The sequence below is a fragment of the Musa acuminata genome, chromosome BXJ1-1 (genome assembly GCF_036884655.1).
Source record: "Musa acuminata AAA Group cultivar baxijiao chromosome BXJ1-1, Cavendish_Baxijiao_AAA, whole genome shotgun sequence".
NCBI lineage: Eukaryota > Viridiplantae > Streptophyta > Magnoliopsida > Zingiberales > Musaceae > Musa > Musa acuminata.
Window position 1 is genome coordinate 14197597 of NC_088327.1, and position 17084 is coordinate 14214680.

Sequence of the window (17084 nt, forward strand, 5' to 3'; positions counted from 1 at the left end):
CTCTGTGTTTGATAATGCTTGCATCAAAGATTACACTCGAAATTTTCTTTGAGCAGTAAGCTGAACACCACAATCTTTATTTGGTAATTACTTTATCATTTTACTGCCCAATGTACAAGTATAATTTTACATAACCATGGTAGCTTCATGCTCATACTAGTCGATACTGCCTCAGCATAGTTAGACATACATGGAGCAGCGATGCGTCATTTATTCCTCCATGGCGGCCTCTAAAGCTTCCAATATGTCAGTACGAGTGACAATTCCTGTGAATTCGATGAAGGCAATTTGTCAGCTAAACAATATCATTCCAAGAGCCAAGGTATGAGCTGGGTGTTTCCAACTCTCTCTCTCTCTCTCTCACCTATGACTTGCCCTGCCTCGTTCACTATTGGTATCCTATGAATCTTCTTCTTGAGCATCAAAGCTGCAGCATCTGCATGGTTACACACATCACATGAGACGTGGATGATTAGAAGCTGGAACCACGCGAGGACCGCGTGAAAGGAGTACCCGTGACTGTTTTCTCAGGTGGCAGCGTGATCGCCGGCGACGACATCACCTCGCCCACCTTTGTTTTTGCCTGCTTGATCAGAGCAGAGCATCACTCATCAGTCAGTAATCAGAGGTTATAAACCATCAACGAAGAGAAGAAAGGGGTTGGAACCAACCCCCAGAGAGGCTTCAGCCCTGTCGTGCCTGGAAATGACCCCAGTGCATCTGAGCTCGCCGTCGACCACCGGCAGCGCAGACACAAATTCGAAGTGATGATCGATCTCCTCCAGCTTCTGACCTGCCATGGCGGTCACGATCGTCGTCGACATGACCTCCCCAAGAAGCGAAGAAGGCCCGACCTGCCATCCAGACAAACACTTGAATCCTGGAGCAAGGAACCGAGGATGAAGCGAGGAAGAATACCTTGTGAACGGTGACTTGTGATTGAAGATAGACACGAAGGTCGTCGTAGCTCAACAAGGAGAAGTTCTCGGTCCATTCGCCGGAGATGATCCCTTCCGGGTACTCATCCAGCCGCGGTCGGAGGTCCTCCCTGGTGGAGAAGACCGAGGGCCTCATCTTGGAGCCTCTTGGACTGTTTCTGTGGTTCCAGTTCATGGAGCCGCTGGTGCCGGAGAAGGGAGTCTTGGCACCAACCGAGGGGAGTTGCAGAGGAATGGTTCTGCACGCCATTGCAAATTTTAGATCGAGATGCTAGCCATGAGCGACCATAAATAACAGCAACGAGTCGGGACATGAAAGGCCACACGGAGAGGTACAGGTGTATTAGAAGACAAGGCACTGGAGCCTACAGTTCACGATAATATCCTCCACAAGCAGCATGGACTCCAAACGAAGGGTCACAGGGAGAGGTACAGGTGTGTTAGAAGACACAGTAATGGAGCATCAGTCCTCGATAATATCCTCCACAAGCTGCATGGACTCTGATCTCGACTCCCGTCAGCCATGGATTGCTCTGCGACCTGGCAAGAGGATAAGGATGATGGAGTCGAAAATTGTGTGCAGAGTAAAATGGCGATTCATCCTCTCGAGCGACTCCGGCTTCGGTCTTTGTCCACAAGTAGCAGCAGTTGAGCTTTCTCGGTCCCGACCATATGTGCTGGGCGGGGGGATGATGCCGCCTGCGTGATGTGCTTCCTTCCTTGGCTTCATCTTCTGTCACCAAGCATTCTCGTGACATGCTATCTATCAATCCCTATTTTGCAACCATAATTTTGAGAAAAATAGATCAAAATTACAATACTAGAGAAAGAGATTAATGATTTTGAAGAGATAAGTATCAATTAAATACAAGAAAAAAAAAACCACATATATTATCCTCTTGTAATTAGTTAGATTTAATAATTTAATTTTTATATTTTTAAAAATTATATTAGGATCTTTAAATATTTAATTTTGTTTATGTTTATGTCGTCAATTTTTTTTACAAAAATATCATCAGACTTTGTCTCATTTTAATTTATTTTTTTAAAATAAAATCGATAATATAAGAAAAAACCGAAATCAAATAGTTTAATAAAGTATGATTGGATGTAAAGATAGTTAATTATTAGGTTAACACGGAATTATCTCTGATTTAAGCTCACGGTCAAGACGGTAAAAAGAAGTCACACAGCCAACTCAACACCGACTTTATTGTGCCTCACGTCACCCTTTTCAGTAGGCTATTAGAGGACCCGTATGGTCGACACCTGCTCGACTACCCCGCAGCGGACCCACGTTGTCTCACTGCCTTGTCTAATAAAACGTCAGGTAGGAAGTTGGGTATTAGGTTCGATAGGACCAGGCCTGTCTTCCCGCTTACCGTAACAATAATAATCGATTGCCACCGCCGCTTTCGTTAGCCCCATCGTCGGACTCGTTTCCTTTCCAAACTCGCCTCTCCAGCGGAGGAGTTCAAATAAGGATCGAAAGAAGAAGAAAGACGAAATCGATCCCTTTCTTTTTAAGCAAGAAGAAGACGAATAAAAATAAACTAAAGTAAGAGGAAATCTCTCTGTGTTTGGGACAAGAATTCGGTGAAAGAAGACCGAGAAAGAAGAGAACAATCATCCGGTGCAGTTGCTTGTACGATTTTAGAGTGTATTTTCTCTCGGGCACAGATTTTTTTTTCTTTTATGTTCCTTTTCTTTTGCCCTCGATTTTTGGCTTTAGATCCTGTTGTTGGCCGGTGATAGGTTCCAGTTTTAGACCGATTCTGACCTCAGTTAAGGCGGAGTTTGATCTTGGTTTCTATGGATCTTTGTTTTGCAGGTCGCGGAGCAGGAGTTGCGTGCTTTGGGTAATTAAGGTTAGAGATTCTTCTGCTACTGCTTGGTTAGATTAATCTTTGATGTGTTGTTCTATCTGCCCATCGTCCGATTCGGGACAGGAGTGTTCTTCTTTTGTTTGTTATCGTTGAACAAATTGAACAATTCACATCTTGATGTCAAAGAACGTCATCTATATGTTAAAACTGCCATTTGACTTCGATCGTGCTGGAGATTTGGGGCAACAAATGTTTTTGTTCTTTTGATTAACTTTGTGTGTTGTTCTTTATATATATGTTATATTTTTCTGTGTGTATGTTTTTGTCTTATTAAAGAGAAATAAGATTCATTTTTTCAGCGCAGTTCGCCATCTCTCTGTATGCTTATTATTGAATTCTTGTGATAGTGAGTTGTTATTTCCAGCAATGTGGTTTTGATGTCTTTGAACCTGGTGGCAGTTTCTGGATCTGAGATTGATTTGATGCTAGGGGAGTGTTATGATCTTTGCATATGAGTTATTGGAGGAGCATCTTGCCAAATTAGCACTTGTGACTTGGAATCTAAGGTTCCATTTGAGGACAAACTCCGGTTAGATCTATACCAAAGATTGGGAGAAAAGGATCAGATCGTTTCATTTTTGTTCGTGGTGAGTTTTTGGGATCTTCAAGTAGTTTGATTGTGATTTGGGAGGTCATAAACTCTCATCACCCGCCGGACTTCTCCCATGCCTGGCTTTAGTGCTTCTGAAGGAACAAAGTGCTTCGCATGAGATTGATTGTGGATGAATCTGATGTTTATGGAGCACATGATGGAACTTGGAACGGATGCACATAATCTTACTGAATGAATCTGCAAGACCTGGAGATACCCATTTGTATACAGGCAGGACTAGTGGAATGAGAATATGCATATAGTTGTATTAAGTGAAAATTATTGATAAAGGATAGATGTTTCTTGCTTCTAATTAAGCTTGTGCATTATATTTTTGAAGATTATGCCTTTCTGTGGATTCCTAAATTTCTTTGCTTGAGGTATATTAGCAGCAGCGACCGAATGTGGGGTTAATGTGGGGTTTCGTAAGGAATGTACTTCAAGTTGGTGCAGGAGATCATATCTTAAAGATAGCAGAAGAGGTCACCGACCCCCCTTTTATATATGTCTTCTAACTCTGAGCTTCACGAAACTTGCTAATATGACTATTTATGTTTCAAGGCACCTTGCTTATGGCATAAAATTATTGCAGGGATTACTTGAGATTGTTTGGTAATGGAAGGAAAAAAGGAAAGAAATATTGATATGCAGATGGCACATTTAGAAGAACTTGAAAATTACTGCACCAATTTCATGAAATTGTTTGATAATGGAAAGGAAAAAATAAAAGTAAAGTTTGTATATGCCTATTTCATGTTGAGGAACTTGATAGATGATCTCTCTTCCTCAGTTATATGATGGTGGATATTGCTCACTCTTATATTTTGGACCAGCTGACAGTAATAGGTGTTAAATTAGAATCAATCTTTCTTGGGACATTTAAATTTTTGTTACCAGACAATTCCAGCACTTAGTGTCACTATTCTAAATCACATGTATGAAGTGCATCTAAAAGAATTCGAGAGTGAATGCCATACATGCTTAATTCTTTCACTTGATTGTAGCAGATGACTTCAAAATCCACATGGATTAGACACCAGCAATCTTCACATACATGAGTGTATCAGTGGTATTAGTATTTCTACCAGTTGTTAACAGGGGATGAGATTGGTATAGTGAAGCAATTGAAATGCAAGAAATTATTTCAAAAGCCAATCCCTCATTCCTTATTGTACCTGTCTCCTATGAAACCATTCATGATAACCTAATTCCCAAAGATGTATTCTTCATATGATGGTTGGTGTTACAAACTTCTTGCCTTTGGTATTTATGTGAGTGCATGTATGATAAATTGATGATAATTACTCTTCGAACACAGTGTTGGGTTGAGTGCTTGTCTAGAAATCTTATTTAATTTAGAGCCATGTTAAAGATGTCATGATTGGAAACAACTTTCTTGTATGATTTTTGTTTCTGTGTCGATGTCACGAGTTGATAAAGATTAATGCAGATTCCAGAGTATTTTTGGATTTGGCCACAACCTATTTCTGCCACGATCGTTTTTTTTTATTTTATGTAGATGATTAGATGTTCTTATCTTATCAAAGGTCAGAATATTTTCTCTTTGGTGCTTATCTTTTCTTAAATTGCTGCAAAGCTTATTGCTGTGATTTTGTAGCTCTCAGATGTAAATAGTGATAGTTAATCCACCTTTGCATTTTTAATCAGTTTGACACTAAACATTTACAGCAGTGTATTGGAGATGGCCGATAACAAAGAAAACACCTCCAAGAATCCAGATACCATTGGTCTACAAAAACAATGGGATGAGGTTCTGTGCCCCATCTGCATGGATCATCCTCACAATGCTGTGGTTCTCATATGCACTTCATATGAAAAAGGTTGCAGATCTTACATTTGTGATACAAGTTACAGGCATTCAAATTGCCTCGATCAATTCAGAAAATTGAGAATGAGCTCTAGTGACAGCCCATCTGGTTCCACCTCTACCATCCTTGAGAATGTTGATTCAGGGAGATCTCGCTTGGGCTCTCCTTACACCCTAGAATCTGCTTCCTTTCCTGGCGCCCTAGGGACAAGAACAGACATAGAGACCCATGGTGGTTACAGTTTTAATGATAGAACGACTACTGGTTTAGTCGAAGACTTAGACAACACTGGGGATAGACAAGCACAAGATAGATATTTAGCATCTCAGGTAGAAGCAAATGTTAGTTTTGATGAATCTGGTGGTGGTAATGCACCAGAAGACAATTGCTTGAAGTGCCCTCTCTGCCGGGGTGTTGTACTGGGTTGGATGATTGTTAAAGAAGCTAGACAGTATCTGGACCAGAAGCTAAGAAGCTGCTCCAGGGAATCATGCTCATATTCTGGAAACTACCAGGAGCTTCGTATACATGCCAGGAGAATCCATCCAACGACAAGGCCTGCTGAGGTTGATCCATCAAGGCAACGTGCTTGGCGCCACCTAGAACACCAGCAGGAGTATAGTGACATCCTCAGTGCCATCAGATCAGCATTGCCAGGGTCAGTTGTATTTGGGGATTATGTTATCAATGATGGGGAGAACCTGTCAGGTGATCGGAATGCACCGTGGTGGCCTACGCTTCTGCTGCTTCACATGATCAGTGGTCCAATAGGTTCATCATTTGATGAACGGAGAAGCTCTTCAAGGGCTGGGAGGGCTCGTCGGCGCTCCTCAACACGCCGCTACTTATGGGGTGAGAACTTGTTAGGCCTACAAGAGGATGATGGTTGGAACTCAGATGACAACATCCTGATATCAAGGAGGCGTAGGAGGATAATGAGATCAAGACGGGATGAGGAACAGCAGCCATGAGGTTATTTGCTTTTCAGCTGTTTCTGGTGTTCTATGAATTCTTTTGCTTGCTTCTTCTTCTTCTTCTCCACTAAGGATCGGCTTTGCAATACTGTTCCAGTTGTTTACACTGCATTTAGTCTCTACTGATGCCACTCAGATCATGATATCGGGAATCTTGGTAGCAGTTTCGGATTTGTGGACTCTTCACAAAAGCATTATTTGCTGACAAAGTGGCTATCATTGTTGATCATTTGTGACCAAACCTAATGATATCAGCTATTTCAAGCCTCCTATATGTTAAAATTGGTCACAGACAAAATTGTATCTCAGGTTAGATATGCCTTTTCTAGCGGTCATAATCATGTGTAGCAAAACTTTATTTTTTACTGTATAACTAATGCAATTCCAAAATTATAACAATGTCGGTTGATCTTGGATTTGTATGATTTGCATGAAAAGATTTCTTGACACTATCCATTTTTTACCATGTTATATATTCATTAAGAAGTCCAGGTTTGTATTGTGAAAGAATGAAGGATTGATTTACAATCCACTCATCTGCTTAGATGAAGAGCTCACTGAGAACTGCAAATTAGATGGTTCCACACTGACAAGAATTGGATCTTTGCTGCAACTGATAGGATCTCAACTCTTCACACTTATCTTTAATATGCCTTTGCATGAGGCTGTTTGCGATTATTATATGCCAATCTTGGATTAACTACCTCTGGCACTGATATTAGATGTTACATGTTATTAGCTTAGGTTCTCTACACCTTATTTTTAGCTTAGTTCCTGAACCAGATCAGTGTTCTGATGAAAAGTTGTATCCCTGTTGCTGCAGCACCTCTAAAGGTGGAGGTTGTTCCAACATATAGGGTTTAGGGTTATTCAACAAAAAAAATAACATTATATTGCTGATAACACACAATTGGAACATGAAAGTCAGTTGGATCATGCTGCACATCTCAGAGCTTTCACTGCCTCAAAATAAAAAGATCAAGATCTATGTTTCGATTCAACTATATAAATTGAGGTATGTTCCGGCCCAAAAATTGAACTTTAGCCATTGTTGCAAGCAGTGATTTAAATAGGTGCTAGGGGGCTCGCTTAGGTGCTCGGTCGAGGCGAGGTGAGACCTGAGCGTCTCGTGTGTGGACTAGGCAGTACGCTTCAATGAAGCACTGCTTGGGCGCTCGCCCGAACCCAAGTGTCGAGCGCTTCAAGCGAGCACCCAGTTCAAATAAGGCAACCGAACCAGTTTGGTTCAATAATAGTTAGTATTTAGTAACATAATTTCTTATCCTCAAAAGCCACCCTTTATGCCCGCACGATCCCGAGCCAACCCTAGCGCTACTTCTACCTCTGTCGCCAACACTTTCTACTACTGCCTTCGTCGCAGATGTAGCGGATCGAGCCTTCCTCTGTCGTTGACGGACACATCTCATAGCTTTCAATGCCTCAAAATAAAAAGATCAAGATCTATGTTTCGATTCAACTATATAAATTGAGGTATGTTCCGGCCCAAAAATTGAACTTTAGCCATTGTTGCAAGCAGTGATTTAAATAGGTGCTAGGGGGCTCGCTTAGGTGCTCAGTCGAGGCGAGGTGAGGCCTGAGCGCCTCGTGTGTGGACTAGGCAGTACGCTTTAATGAAGCATCGCTTGGGCGCTCGCCCGAACCCAAGTGTCGAGTGCTTCGAGCGAGCACCTAGTTCAAATAAGGCAACCAAACCAGTTTGGTTCAATAATAGTTAGTATTTAGTAACACAGTTTCTTACCCTCAAAAGCCACCTTTTATGCCCGCACGATCCCGAGCCAACCCTAGCGCTACTTCTGCCTTTGTCACCAACACTTTCTACTAATGCCTCCGTCGCAGATGTAGCGGATCGAGCCTTCCTCTGTCGTTGACGGATGGGTCCGACAACGTAGCAAAAGCCTATAGTTTCCTTCCATCGTCGCTCCATGTGTAGTTCCTTTCACTATCGAGGGAGAAGACCACAAGTTCCTTTGCCACTGACGGACGCCCTCTGGAGCTTTCGTCGCTGCGATTGCTGTTGTCCGCAGCTTCTGTCGTTGTTGCCATTCGCAGCGCTGCCACGACTATCTTAAACTAATCCTTTGCCGCTACTACTGTCAGCTTCTCATCGTTGTTGCTATCACTTTCCACTATCGATTTCCACTATCATTGACCCTTTTATCCTCCTCTGTTACTATTAATAAATCTTTTCTCTCCTTCTAACTACCGTTAACAGCCAGTAATATACTGTTAACAGTATATTTTTAATTTAATATCATATTTTTATTTAAATAATTATATTTATTAATTATATTATATATTTTTTATATTTTAATATTTTAGAGTGCATCGTTTCTCTCAGGCAAGTGCCTAGCGCCTCGAGTGTTTTGGAACTTAATTTTTGACGCCAGACGTTTTTTAAATCATTGGTTGCAACCACAAGTTGAGCAAAACTAATATCATATCATCTCATTACACAAGGACAAAATTCTTTATACACTTGAATATGTTGTAGCATCACCACAAAGAATAGGTAGTAACTCATGTCCGGAAGAAAAAAAGGAATACACTTGTCCACAATTCTCAAATGGACGATAAATACTCAAGACATAAAGCCACTCGAAAACAAGGACTAAAGAGGAAAAAGAAAAAAAAAGCCTGTGTTTTCAAGGGAAATTATCCCCTAATTGGCAGCTTCATCTGTTTGCTCGAGTCTGTGCCTTCTGCTGGTATGCCATGGACATGGCACGCAGTCTGTCGGTTATCTCACTAAATGAGGGCCGTGCGGCGGGATCCGGTGACCAACATTGTTCCATTAACCTTCTCCATTCAGATTCGCAACGTTCCGGTATGGGCGGTCGAAGCTTGTTGTTCAAGATTCCACCTGTAAGTTTCACAAAAAGATGATGATTTTGTTGCACAAATTTAATCAAATCATCGAGTATCAGCTTATCCCCATGGAAATGGAAAGATGATAACCAGTGGTCTGATTAGCAATTCACTTACAGAAAAAAAAAAAAAAAAAAAAGCTAAGTCGTAAGAACATATTGTTGAATCTCGGATTTTGATGATGAAATCAATTGTAAATTGTTTGATCTAATCTATACGTTGAGAAAAGTGTGCAGGATTAACTACGATAGCAGTAAGACATAAAACAAGTGTTGTGCCGGAATCAATATCGAGATCTCGTTAGAAGTTCAAGAGTTCGTCGAAAGTCCGAACGTTCATCGGAAGTTCTGTCGGAACCAATCGAAAAGTCCAAGATCTTATCAAAGAAGCTCGTCAGAACTCGTCAACAAGATCGTCATAAAGTCCGGGAGCTTGCTGCCGAACTTTATACCATCCTCGAGCCCATGCCTTTGTGTGAAGTGTAACAATAAAATAGTTTCGGTATGCCCAAAATAGCAGAAATGAGAAAGAACTAGTCAGGAGCATAAATTCTGAAGAAAATTGGAAACGGATATTATTACTACAGATGCTGCATGTGATTGTGAAATGGATGATTTGATCAATCATATGTCTAAATAGACAAAACAAAAGGCTTGAATCATAAAAACGACTCAATGTTTAAATTTCCAAAGGCAAAATGAGATTTACATGGTTAAGAAGAGCCTGACTACTTACTTAATAACGAAAATTCGACAATTTAACATGGACATAAATCATCGTCGACGAATATGTTAGTACACAACAATGTATTGTTGATAGAAAAACAAGCCTTGTGAAATTCTTACTAGATAGTAAAATAACATTTACCTATGATCGCGCCACAATGCATATTCGCGTAGGGTTCTTCCCCGGTCAGGATTTCCCACATAACTATTCCAAAAGAGAAAACATCAACCTAGAAATATGACCAAGACATGCTGTTAATTGGCTCTGTCTTAATTTCAACAAGCATTGCATGAGGAGACTAAAAACTGATTTCCCACATAACTATTCCTAAAGAGAAAACATCAACCTAGAAATGACCAAGACATGTTTCAAGAAGCATTGCATGAGGAGACTAAAAACTGACTCTATGGAGATCACCTTTTCGGAAACCCTGCTACTGCTCCCATTCAATAGTTCCGGCGCCATCCATGGGAGGGTTCCTCGCACACCACCAGAAACCAGGGTATTTCTTTTAATTCTTGACAATCCAAAATCTCCAACCTACGAAATTACACATGAAAATATCTCGTAAGCTAACTCGAAGTTTAGTAGGAAGTTAAAGATTTTTCTCCGGAATTGGACAGCATATGAGGAATAATATAGAAGATGCAACCAGCTGAAAATATATATTTTTTCACATGATGCAGATCGAGTGCATCGAAATGCATTTCTCAAGCTATATATATATATATATATATATATATATATATATGTATGTATGTTTCGGGACCTACCTTGCATATCGGTCGCTGGAGATCTCTAAGATTCACTAGTAAGTTGTCACATTTGAGATCAAAATGAACTATGTTCTTTGAATGCAAATATTCCATCCCAAAAGCAGCATCCATTGTGATTATAAGCTTTTTGCGATGATCAAGTGCGCTAAAGAAAAAGTAACATCATCAGCATTATCATGCAATTTTTGCACCGGTGAAAGCAATACAAGAAAATTTTATGGCCGGCTCGGCTCACCTGTCCTTCCTTAGCAGGACATGCCTGAGTGATCCATTCACCATGAACTCTGTGACGGTGGCCAATGTTCCCCCAGCACCATCTGGAACTACCCCATAAAAAGCTACCACATTTGGATGGTGAAGTTTCGAAAGAATCTGTGCCTCCCTCCAGAAGTCATTGCTCTGTAGAATGAATCGAGCAGTATTCCAGTATAATCGATCAACTCGCGAAATGCATTACGTTTTAAGTTCAGCATTACAGGTTTGCTGAAAAGTGAATAGCATGTCTGAATAGGAACTAATGGATGCAAAATTTGAAGATTTCAGGTTATTTTAAGCTTCATCAGTTTAACACTAACGTCTTAATCAGAGCCCATATAGATTTCCTGCAACTAAAAAAAGATCAAATTTTGCATCAAAAGTCTTAACAAAGAGGCTTCTCCTATGTTGCTTATAAAAGATGAAAGTAATTGGATTGAATTGGTGGATTTCCTAAGCAACGAATCTGATAGAACATACAAGTGAAGCCCCGCTAACTTGGAAATTTTTAGTTCATGAAAGGTAAGCAAAGTGTAACTATCAATTATCATCTAAACAAGATAGTAGTAGTATAGCTGATAACACAATAGAAGATCAGGTCACCAACAAACCAGTCGTTCTTGCTCAGAGGATCTCCCTGCGAAGCAGCTTTTTTTGATACGTTTGATTGCAACATCTGTTCCCCGCCACTTTCCATGGTAGACAGTTCCAAAAGTACCAGATCCCAGTTCATGTAGCTCCTCAAGATCAGCATTTTTTATAATCTGAACATAAATAAGAATTTTAGCAGCATATCCAAGCACCTTGTTTTGTTAGCAACCAAGAGTTTTGAAGCCACTTTGTATGATAGGCGACAAAAATGATCGGTGGTTTACAGATCTTGTGCTCACCAAACATAAAACCTAGGACATCATGAAGCTTTCCATGACAAACGACTAATTGATCTTATTCGACACATGGAAGTTCCTTTTTTCTTTTTCTTCATTTTTTTTTTTTTTTTTGCACAAGGACATGTTGTGAAACCATATGCAGAAAACATTTTAACTTTCTTTCTTGGACATAACACTCTTTCATACACAATAATGCTTACAGTAAGATCCTAATTATATATTTGAGGGGACTATAGAAAAAGGACATACAAAAAAGGTCCATGAAACCTTACTGTAGAAGAAGAGGCAACAAAAACAAAAAAAGAAATTTTTATTACTATATATCGGTACCACATTTATAATTTGTGAACAATACATTGAACCAAGTCTAAGTATGACTGTCAGTATAAACATTTGTCTTGAGTATGACTGTCAGTAAGTGTTAAGAACTGAGCTTATCAATCAAAGAACAGAGCATTGTCAATTGAGAAAACTTTAGTTATGCTATTTAGTTACTTGTTGAGAATGGTAACAGTTGAGCATATGTTAAAAGTCTATGAAATCCTTCATTTGATGAGGAATACTCATCACAAAATTTGCAAACTATGTTATGAACCAAAAGGAAGCTTTAGTCTCAAAATAATTGAAATAGTTGCAGAACCAATTAGCAAGCTGTTGCAGAAAATATAACCTGCAGTTCAGATTGTAGAACATTAACATTTTTACCTGCAAACCATAGATCCCAGCTTCTATTTCTGCTATCGCAGCATCACTTATAGATTCGTCCAGTTCTCTTACTCCAGCTTTCATATCCTGGATTTTAGATATTCAGCCACCATATCTAATATAAGGAATCGAATTAACCATCTTAAGAACCAAGTACAATAAAATCCATTTTTACCTCATTTTCAGACTCTGCTGGATAGATCCCAGCATCAGTCACTTTTGGCAATAAGGAATCATCATTTTCTGCATCTTTAACAGTCTCACGAAGTACATGGGGAACAACCACTGCTGAAAACAGGATGGATGACGGAACAGCATGAGTTACATCCTCGACCGTAACAATTCCCTCGATTGGATGTTTGTCATGCATCTCGTGTACAGATTGTTTGCCATTCTCTTTCAACTGCTTGTGACCGCAGAAGCCATTTTCCTTTACAGTGCAACCTGAATCTGAAAAATCAACAACGCTTTGATCAAGGCAAGAAACTTCTCTCTCTGAATTTTCAGTGATAGCAGGAGTCCATGACAAAAACCAATTAGGAAGGTCGTGGTCAAGCAAGTCCTGGTCGAGATCACCATATTCTTGGTTATTCTTCATATTCTGAGATATTATGACAGATGGAAAATGAGAGACAGGGGCATTTGATGGCATGTCGACCACGCCATTTGAGTCTCTGTCACCAGAGCTTTCTCTAGCCATCTGTTCGGCAGATTTCTTCTGGTTCACTGTTTCTGAAGAATCCTTAGGCCAGGGAACAGGAGATACAGCAATGATGTTTCCACCTTCACATGCAAAATCACAATTTAACAGCTGATATGATTCGCCATGCTGACCATTAACCTTTCCACAATTTTTCACAGATATGTCTTGTATGCATCCATCGATTTGCTCATTAGAACAGTGCTCCATATGATTATCTGGATCAGAAGTTAAAACGATTGAAGATGCAGGAACAGAGGTTTCTAGCGCCTCTAACTCTTCAGAAGAAAGACGAGCTTCAAGCAATCTGCATTCTTTCATGGAAGTTTCTGATTCTTCAGAATGATTATTTTGACGAGTCTTGTTATCCTGAGGGTGTATAGCCTGCATAATATTATCATAAGAACATCCATGTAGCAAATCCTGATCTACCAATTCTTTATTCCGATGCTCCTTATCTGTAAAGTCTAGAGTCTGATAATGAAAATAATTTATACCACATAGCTCTGGCTGCTGAGAAAAGCGAACCTGAGCATCGGTAGGCATGGTTCCTTGTGATTCAAAGAGAAGACTCGGTCGCGGCCTTGATCCTTCCGCCAAGTTACCTACGCGTAGCTCAGAGTATGGTGATACCTTCGTGTATGGTTTCATTGTTTCATGCTGATTCTGAAGAAATGAATCAGAACACTCATGAGACGCAATTTGAAAGGCAGCAAGTGAAACATCTGATCCTGTTACCCAACCCAAGTTTTCTGCTGCCCGTCCAAGATGTCTTTTTGAATCAAAAGATATATCCATTGCAGGAGGTATTTCACAACGAGGATATGCAGCAAGGTTGGTTTCACTGTGGGTAAACAGCGGCTTAACCAAGCCTTTCATCTGACTGTGATCTTGTAATGGTGCTACCGCATGGGATCTGAGTGGCAGATCAACATCAGTATGTGAGTTATCATGAAGCTTTGCTCCTGCGGCGCTTGGAGAATACCCTGTATCGAAAACATAATAACTCCCCAATGGTTGCAGGGGCTTTATCTGATCATCCACGGATTGCTCCTGAGGATATCTCGTATCTCGTTGCTGAATTGGCTTTGGAGAAAAAGGAGGTGATTGGAATGGGGACTTCAGTCCACTTGGAGAGTTAATAAAGAACTGAGGGGAAAGATGATGATTGAAGATTCCGATACCGTTTTGGGCCTTCGCCCCATCGAGTGCATCGAATTGAGGACAAGAAGGAGACTCTTTGTGCAAACTTGGAGAATCATCCAGATGACATCCCATTTGACCTGAGAAGCTATTTCTTCTCGAGTTCTTTCTCGGGCTCGGGTCTAGCATGTTATTAACGGCGACAACATACTGATACTCTGAGTTGCTCTGCAGTCCTAATGAATCTAGACAAGTGTTCTCAGACTCATTGAGAAAGATAAGAAATAATCGGAGTCGCTGTGAAGCATCAGCCTTTTCAACCCCATAGTGCTCTTCCATCATATTCTGCAGGTCCTCGTCCGAAGCAACAGATATCAAAGCATCTAGTTCTTCACCTGGAAGCTGATACTTGATCGTATGAGGTTGCTTGCAAATGCCAAAAGTTTTATGCATCAGTTCTTTCCATGTAACATTCTTACCCATGGAAACGATTCGAGTTTCACCACCGACGTACCTCAGTTTCCCATCTCCTGGTCTTGGCAAGATCTTTCCACCAAAGCTGCACAGGAGCTTCAACTTCCCAGACTGAGGGCTACTCGAGGCTGCAGATCCCTGACAGTCGTGACGACAAACTTGAATTGGCCGTAAAAATGAACAGGTTTCAGAATGCTCATCCCGATACTTGTCAGACACCCTCTGATCATCCTCAGTAGGACTTTTGTTGGTCTGACTCCGATCAGCGTAGTATCCCATACACTCGACATCCATCACATGCCCTGTGGCCGAACTAGAATTTGAAACCTCAGAATATACTGTAGAAACTGATCTTCTCAGACCAAGAAGACATGTCAGATCTTCATAGCCTGAATGGAAATTCTGGTAATTGTTACAACCATCTCTTTTTATACGTCCTCGATCCATTTTGTGTGGAAGTGGCTCAAACTTGAAGAAACTCCACAAACAATTCCTCTCCTATTAGATCATATACATACCAAGGCACATGAACTAGAGACCAAATGGATATGGTACGCCATGGTTGTCCATCATATGGATCGTATAACATCTAAAACACGCGTCCCCCTCCATCTCTTACATTTTGGATATTCACCCGATGCTACTTTCTGAACCCAAGTAATGGATTCTGGCATCAGAATTTGGCTGTAGCGATTCTTATCACCCTAAGCTTCTAATATACCCATCAACTTTCCAAATTGCTTAAAAGAAGCAATCCCTAGAGACGATTCTGTCACCTACACACACGATCACCAAGTTGTTTACAGAAGAAGCAGCTCTTTTTGCAGCACAATTTAGATACCTGCAAACATCTATCCAACATTACCACGGGACCAAGGCAAAAGAGCTTTCACCTCTCAAGACGCAGAACTCGATACATATCCAGCGCAATTCAAAGTACGCAACCAAAAACAGAGAATCGATCGGTGAAGTCGAGGAACAGAACTCAACAAGGGGGAAACAAAGGGTCGCATCGATCGGGAATCGTGCCCTTCGAAAAGGCAATACCGACTCGCAAGAAGGGATCTTTAGGATCTAAAAGCTTGTATTTTTTTTTAGGGGGGAAATCGAGAGAGTACCTGCGGCGAAGTTTTCCGGCATCGATCAGCAAACCCGCACCGGAATTCAGGACAAATCTGATGGGAAAAGGAGTGGATTATGGAACAAAAAATTCCTCCTTTCTCCCATCATTTTCCTCCCTTCCCTTCGTTTAGAGCGACGGAATAACTAGAGCTCCGAAGGTCAAGGGAGGAAGGACACACATGAGGAGAAGGCGGCATCGATAAAGGCAAGTGGATTTACCGCGCTCCTCTCTCTCTCTCTCTCTCTCTGTCTCTCTCTCCCCCCACAACACGACGTGTCGTGGAATTTGCGTAATCGCTTTATGTTGGAAGCTAATAAATGGTCTTTAAATAAGTGGAAATGCCTTCTTGGAGTCGATGGAAAGCGTTCCACGTCGGCAGATCCGTCCCCGCAGCTGATTCGTAATGCAATCAACCTAAAAGGATGCATATAATAAGATACCATCCACCGGCCATGTTTTGTCGGAATGCTTCACGTCCCAAACAACACTTTCTAATTCTAATTAAATAATAGCATGAAATATGTCATATTCGAATGGAAAATATATATATATTAAATAATAAAATAATTCTATTCATCATAAATTCAGCTTAAATATTTATTTTCTAATTTATGGAGTATTTGTTTTAATTTAAGATTACAGTTATATAAATATGAAATTGACCGTTTGAATAGACTGTTTACTGTTGTGATGGTGAAAATATCAAAAACATTTTTTGCCATTTATTTATCTTAAAATTAGTTATTTGGGCTTTGTTGGTGACCAAATCGATTCAAGTGCGGCTCGTTCGGCTCGGGAACGAACTACCGTCGAACCGACTCGCCGACGCCGGTTGTTGTCATCATCATTCTTATTTCTTTCTGCTGTGAATCCAATAGATGTGAGCCAACACTGCTTCTCGTACGCTAAGTCGGTGGTTAAATCATGTCGTCGTCCTTCCACCGCCTTCACGACCATATAATCGGTCGCAATCGTCATATTTCATCGCTGTGCCCGGTCTCCCTCTTCTGCTTGATCCCTACATGTCGCCGTCGACGCCGACTCTGATATTTCCCTCCTCCTCCTCCCAGTGGTGGCCACTCATCCGCATACGCATACGCATCCAAGACTCCCCGCGGCTCCGCCACCTCGCCAAGTACGCAGACATCCTCGAGGCCAAGGTTTCGACGCCGGCGACTCCCTGATCG

General features: G+C 40.9%; 3 protein-coding genes across 10 annotated transcripts; 1 reads left to right on the forward strand and 2 right to left on the reverse strand.

Annotated features, from left to right (window-relative positions):
• Nucleotides 1–56: 56 nt before the first annotated feature.
• Nucleotides 57–1317, reverse strand: LOC103996413 (uncharacterized). The gene is made up of 5 exons (XM_009417340.3): nt 919–1317; nt 672–854; nt 514–583; nt 365–436; nt 57–266 (listed from the first exon to the last, which is right to left on the reverse strand). Exons 1-5 carry the CDS (start codon nt 1186–1188, stop codon nt 211–213), a joined length of 651 nt encoding a protein of 216 aa, XP_009415615.2. The 5' UTR covers nt 1189–1317; the 3' UTR covers nt 57–210.
• A 1051-nt stretch (nt 1318–2368) lies between these two features.
• LOC103996367 (uncharacterized) lies at nt 2369–6641 on the forward strand. Of its 6 annotated transcripts, none has more exons than XM_009417303.3 (3): nt 2369–2598; nt 2770–2806; nt 5106–6641. In XM_009417303.3, exon 3 carries the CDS (start codon nt 5119–5121, stop codon nt 6214–6216), a length of 1098 nt encoding a protein of 365 aa, XP_009415578.2. In that variant the 5' UTR covers nt 2369–2598; nt 2770–2806; nt 5106–5118; the 3' UTR covers nt 6217–6641. The 6 variants fall into 6 exon arrangements, with proteins under 6 accessions (XP_009415578.2, XP_009415590.2, XP_009415560.2 ...); XM_009417315.3 differs by having other exon boundaries at nt 5109–6641; XM_009417285.3 differs by having other exon boundaries at nt 2369–2583.
• Nucleotides 6642–8659: 2018 nt separating this feature from the next.
• LOC135585335 (uncharacterized) lies at nt 8660–16187 on the reverse strand. 3 transcript variants are annotated; one of them, XM_065185852.1, is made up of 10 exons: nt 15893–16187; nt 13686–15615; nt 12633–13541; nt 12458–12544; nt 11474–11626; nt 10843–11006; nt 10605–10752; nt 10249–10371; nt 9973–10060; nt 8660–9100 (listed from the first exon to the last, which is right to left on the reverse strand). In XM_065185852.1, the coding sequence occupies exons 2-10, from the start codon at nt 15219–15221 to the stop codon at nt 8913–8915; spliced, it is 3396 nt and encodes a 1131-aa protein (XP_065041924.1). In that variant the 5' UTR covers nt 15222–15615; nt 15893–16187; the 3' UTR covers nt 8660–8912. The 3 variants fall into 3 exon arrangements, with proteins under 3 accessions (XP_065041924.1, XP_065041920.1, XP_065041932.1); XM_065185848.1 differs by having other exon boundaries at nt 12633–15615; nt 15893–16186; XM_065185860.1 differs by having other exon boundaries at nt 8961–9100; nt 9973–10035; nt 12633–15615.
• Between the last annotated feature and the right edge of the window lie 897 nt (nt 16188–17084).